This window comes from Austrofundulus limnaeus, unplaced genomic scaffold, assembly GCF_001266775.1.
Source record: "Austrofundulus limnaeus strain Quisiro unplaced genomic scaffold, Austrofundulus_limnaeus-1.0 Scaffold120, whole genome shotgun sequence".
NCBI classification, from domain to species: domain Eukaryota; kingdom Metazoa; phylum Chordata; class Actinopteri; order Cyprinodontiformes; family Rivulidae; genus Austrofundulus; species Austrofundulus limnaeus.
This window is the reverse complement of record NW_013952522.1, coordinates 1550147-1555577: the sequence shown is the minus strand read 5'-3', so window position 1 is coordinate 1555577 and position 5431 is coordinate 1550147. Positions and strand designations below refer to the sequence as shown.

At 40.7% G+C, this 5431-nt stretch overlaps 1 protein-coding gene across 1 annotated transcript in view; it reads left to right on the top strand.

Annotated features, from left to right (window-relative positions):
* The window catches only part of LOC106522102 (signal transducer and activator of transcription 5B), a gene marked incomplete at its 5' end in the record, with an annotated part of 44318 nt that overhangs the window by 13176 nt on the left and 25711 nt on the right, over positions 1 to 5431 (top strand). Inside the window, 3 exon segments of the mRNA XM_014014966.1 lie at positions 1650 to 1806; positions 3487 to 3576; positions 3703 to 3880. Of these exon segments, the coding sequence (XP_013870420.1) occupies positions 1650 to 1806; positions 3487 to 3576; positions 3703 to 3880 (425 nt within the window).

Here is a 5431-nt window from a genome sequence, read left to right as displayed (position 1 = left end):
AGGTCTGTGGCCCCCCAGGACCAGGACTGCCCACCCCAGGACCAGGACTGCCCACCCCAGGACCAGGACTGCCCACCCCAGGACCAGACAGTTTCTGTATAAAAACAGTCCATGTCACAGAAGCTCCTGAGGCTTTGAGTCTCCTGATCGTGTTTCCATTGTCCTGCATGTTTTACACAATGATTCAAATGATTGAAGTCAGTGGTGACCCATTCATTTAAACCAGCTGTGCTGAAACTGGAAAACGTCTAAAACACCTTTCCTGATGAAGCTTGGAAAATATATCTTCAGTCGACCAATGTGAAGTTCAGAGTTGAGTTTGTTTGTGGAAGAAGAATTGAATTTAAGATCTAAACTCAAATACAGGTATAATTTTTTACCATTTCAGTGTCCCTGTTCTGCAGCACCATGCTGTGTTTAGTTTACCTAACTGTTAAAGCTTTCAGGTTTGTGAAGCGTCCCTCCACAGGCGTGTCTATATGTGGTTCAGAGAAATGTTTCCATTTCAGTTTCAAACGTGCTTTCAGAACCACCTCGGCAGTGGTTCCAAGCGAGTAGAACCGGGTATTACGTGCTCATGATTTTGGCGTCAGCAGACTGTGGATTGGCTGAGTCGAGGCAGAACTTACAAACCCTACCAGGAAAGAGGTGCACAGGTTGAGCTGGGAGATTTCAAACAAACTGGCCGCCCACGGTTAAACATGCTTTGAAACAATGACGCTGAATAAATAAATAAATAAATAAAGACCGACCGACCGACCAGATTTTACTGCATCTAGAAACTGACAGTTGACAAAGTCTCTTTCATGTAAAATGAATGCAGATATAATGCTGTGATTTCAGTGAAGCTGGATGTATCCTCAGAACAAACATTTAGAAAAGACAAAGTGTCTGAAGGATTTTCCAGAAGTTCTTCATTCCTCTGCTCGTCTCTGCCATGCCTGCCAGCTGCAACATGACTCAGCCCATGGCTCCAACACGCTCCTACAGACAACCTTATGGTTCTGGCTTGCAGATGCAGCTTGGTTTAAGTAATCCAGACAAATTGAACTGAACTGGACGTTTTCATGTCTTGTAGACATCATCCAAGGAGCTTTGCACATGTCCCAAAGGATCAGAGGAAGAACAACCCTACCAGCCCTCAGGAGGGATGGGCCTGACAGTGAGTTTAACAACTCACAGGATGAAGAACCAAATAAAAGTTGATGAGCTTGAAGCTCCACACGTTTCTAACTTAAACCAACAAAGCTTCTTGGATGAGGAGTGAAACGTCCTTCAGTTCAGTTTAAGATGACATTCTGGATTACAGTTTCCACCAGCATAACTTGTCAAACTCTTTTCTTTATGACTGTCTTGGTGTGGACCTTTTTTAATTAGTATGATCACAAGGTTAAATCGAGTGGAAGAGGCCTGCATTTTATTAATAACAGGTCTCCTCAAAGATGGGAATACTTGTACAGCCTAATACTACACACAAACACAGAGCAGTTAACCCAATCCTGCCTTACATAGTTTGAGTGTAATCAAATGCATTTGTGCACAGCACCATGCTGTCCTTTATTAGTCTTTATTAAAAGCTGTGTAAACATGTTTGTTGAAAGCTAATCCTGTGTGACTGGTGATCGGTGTGGATTTGTTTTCTTCCTCAGGGATTCAGTGGAGTTGGACAACCCAGGAGAGGAGGCCAAAGCCAAGCGCCTGCTCGACAACCTGGTGGCTGAGCTGCAGAGGAAAGCTCAACTTCAGGGAGGAGAGGATGGTTTTCTGCTCAAGATCAAGTTAGGTCATTATGCCACCCAGCTGAAGGTACTGGTTATCTACTACCAGCTCCAAACAAGTGGAGGAACATGTTGAACTGGCTGCCACATGATGGACTAAACATTAATAAGATTAGCAGTTTAGCTTTACCTTCAGCCATACTTTCATCAGTTTGTCTTTGATCGTTAACAGAACTAAGTAATTTGTGTAGTGGTTTAGGTGTTAGTGAAGCTAACTGGTTAGCAGTAGCACTGGTTTTCATTTAATAAATAACAATGTGTTGTTTTGTACCATTTAAAATCTGGTCGAGACTAAATCATTTTATTACACAAACCAGAAATGAAAGGAGCACTTACAGTTTGACCAGTCAGGGTTAAAATAAAACCAAACACGGGTTCTGTTATCAAAGATGTAACCAGTGGTGGGCACCAGGCCGCTAAAGTGCAAATCCACTAATTGTGGACCTAAATATTTCATTTGTGCTTTAGCGGTCTTACTAATTTATATAATTCGTAAGCAGATTTGCGCTTTCTAAAATTAAAATACAGTACCACTAATAACTAATTATCTACCATTCATATGGCGGTCAATGAATCACAACACATGTGATCTATCCAACAGCACCCCTCCCAGATAAACACTCTTATTGTGAAGGTATACATCCTGCTGACTGTTGCTTTGGGTCACGCTTCTGATTTCCCACAATGCTTTGTGTCTGCTTACACAGCAGGAAGGCAACAGCAAAAACAGTTAACGTTTGTAATCCATGCTAAAATTTTGTATGTATTGATTTATTTTACTTTACAATCGGAGCTCCTTTAAAAAAAGTTTAAACGCTGGAGCTCAATACTTGACGTAATTGGTCGAAGCAATCGGCCAATGGGGTTAGAGACTCTGAAATGATTTAAAGATGTTATGCTGGTGAAGACTGGTATCTAGTGGTCAACTGGAGCACCTACATGGAAACGTTTAAAATCCAAGCTCTTATTTTGAAGTTCGCAGATAGTTTCCTGTGCTCCATACTTTCATTTCCTGTCACAAATCAAATCCGTCATGCACCCAGAATGCATCGCTTCAGTTTTCCAATAAACAGTTTTAAATTACTTTATTGATGCTTCTTTAATGAAAAATCTACAACAAACAAAAGAAAAAGACAAAGAAGCAGCTGAACTAGCAATCCTCAACAACTTTTTAATTTTTACACCAGGTGCTAAAGGTCTGTTTCAGGAAATCACATCCCCAGCAATCAGTGGTTGTAGGTTGTACAAGGGTTCACACACCACGTGTTGGCAGTGTTGTGCATATATTGTACAGTTGTTGTCAGCTAGTAAGTGTCAAATTGAACTTGTGCTTTAGAATTAGCTTCTGCTAATTTTCAATGGCATGAGTGTTTTTGAAGTTGCGGACCTAAATATTTTAATAAGCGCTTTAGAAATTGCAGAACTAATTGTTGGATTAGCGCTGCCCACCACTGGATGTAAATGTGTCAAGACATAATAAATATACATGATAAACCAGAGGTATACAGTAGCTCTGTCTAACTTATGGTATGTACAATTTAACCCTTTCAAAATAATAGCATTTCTTTGATTGAGTTTTTATTTTTACAATTAGAATTACAAGTTGGTCAAACAACAAATAAATATTTTCTCTTTTTTTAAAATGACAAAACAAATATTATTTTGTGTGAATGTGGTCAGAAAATGAAGTCCAACCTAAATGTTGCAGAGCACATATGATCGGTGTCCTTTTGAACTGGTGCGCTGCATCAAACACATCCTGAAGTCAGAGCAGAGGCTGGTTAAAGAAGCTACAAACGTAAGTTTTAAAGACATCAATTTGATGCTTAAACTACACATATTGTCAACCATGAGGGATGTAAATTAGCAACAATCTGATGTTTGAAGCTGTTCAGATCAGACATGTTGAATGCTCTGTGTGCAGACGAGCTGTGGGAGTGACGGCCAGGCCATGGACACCTTGTCCCACCACCACCAGCAGATCAACCAAGCCTTTGAGGAGCTGCGTCTGGCCACACAGGAAACTGAAAATGAGCTGAGGAAGTTACAGCACAGTCAAGAATATTTCATCATTCAGTACCAGGAAAACCTGCGCATCCAGGGTGAGACTGTGTGTTCATTACAGCGGTCGTACCTGTGTCAAAAATACAAACTGTGAGGAGTTAGCAATTTATTTCAAGCTGGACTTTCCTGCTCTAAAATATAGTGATTTTATTGGCCAGGAACATTTCTGTGTAGGTCAGCTTTTATTAGTATGAATCATTTATGTGAATATTTTAGAATGTTGCTTTTATGACTTCATCTTAAGAAGGTTGTTTTGTATCCCAGTAACACTTATTTATTAGTTTGTATCATGTGTCTGGATGTTAAAAAGCACAAGACATTCATTTAGTTGTTTTAAAATAATGTTTGAGAGGTGAGTGTGGTTCTGCAACAGACCTAAAATAACTCAATCCTGCCATCTACTGATGTAAAAGCCTGCGTGATGTCAACCTCAAACATGAACTTAAAGGATGTTTTAGACTCTAGTCAGAAAACTACCCCAGTAAAACTGTGTGGCTCGTGCTGCTTCTTTCAACATATATCAGTGTTTTTATTCTGTTCAAGTTCAAAATGAATATCAAGACTGAAAACTGTTAAATATGTAGTTTTATACTTCATTCAGGTGGTGCTGGTACTTCATGCACATGGTGTGCCTCAGACCTGCACCCTCCGTGTGTTTTCAGATTAAATTATTTCCAGCCATCGTTTTTCTATAAACATCTAGTTTTTGGAAACAAAACTCATTCTTACGATATTTTTATCTGTTCATAAAAAACCCAAACATTTTGTCCAGATGAGGAGCAGACATTTAAACCAAGATGCTGAAACACCAGTCCTCTGGTGGTGTGAACCTTAACATGAACAATAGATACAAATACACTCACCGGCCTCTTTATTAGGTACACCTGTCCAACTGCTCATTTACACAAATGTTGAATCAGCCAATCACATGGCAGCAACTCAGTGCATTTAGGACTGTAGACATGGTCAAGACTAGCCTGGCCCTGGCCTTCCTACACAGCTCCGCTCAATTCTAATTTCCTTTCACTGCTCCGCCTGGGACTTCTCCATAAACAAGGATTTCTTCAGAAGAATTTCATTTGGGCCAATCAGAGAACACAATGTCGATGTTCTGCTCAGTGTCTGCTAGTTATTTTAGCATACAGCAGTGGAGGAAGTGAATGAAGCCAGTCTGTGTTGATAAGGCTTCAAATTAAAATAAATTATTCTGACAAAGCAGCAGCTCTCATTTACAGTCGTCTCGTTCAGCTCGGTACTTCTCTCGTATCAGTAGGGTTGTTTACAGCGCACGTGATTTCCGGTTAGCTTCTAAGCTTAGCCTCCTTCACAGTGGGGCTGGCGTACACGTACGTTGCGGCCAACCGAACCAATCATTTTAAACTTCAACAGAGGCCACGCCTCCAGCAAGAATCACTTCTCTATAGCCAAGAGTCCAGACCCTCGTACGAAGCAAAGTGAAGTTTAACTAGTGTTTTAACCAGGGTAGGCTAAGACAATCTCCTGCAGTTCAAACCGAGCATCAGTATGGGGAAGAAAGGTGATTTGAGTGCCTTTGAACGTGGCATGGTTGTTGGTGCCAGAAGGGCTGG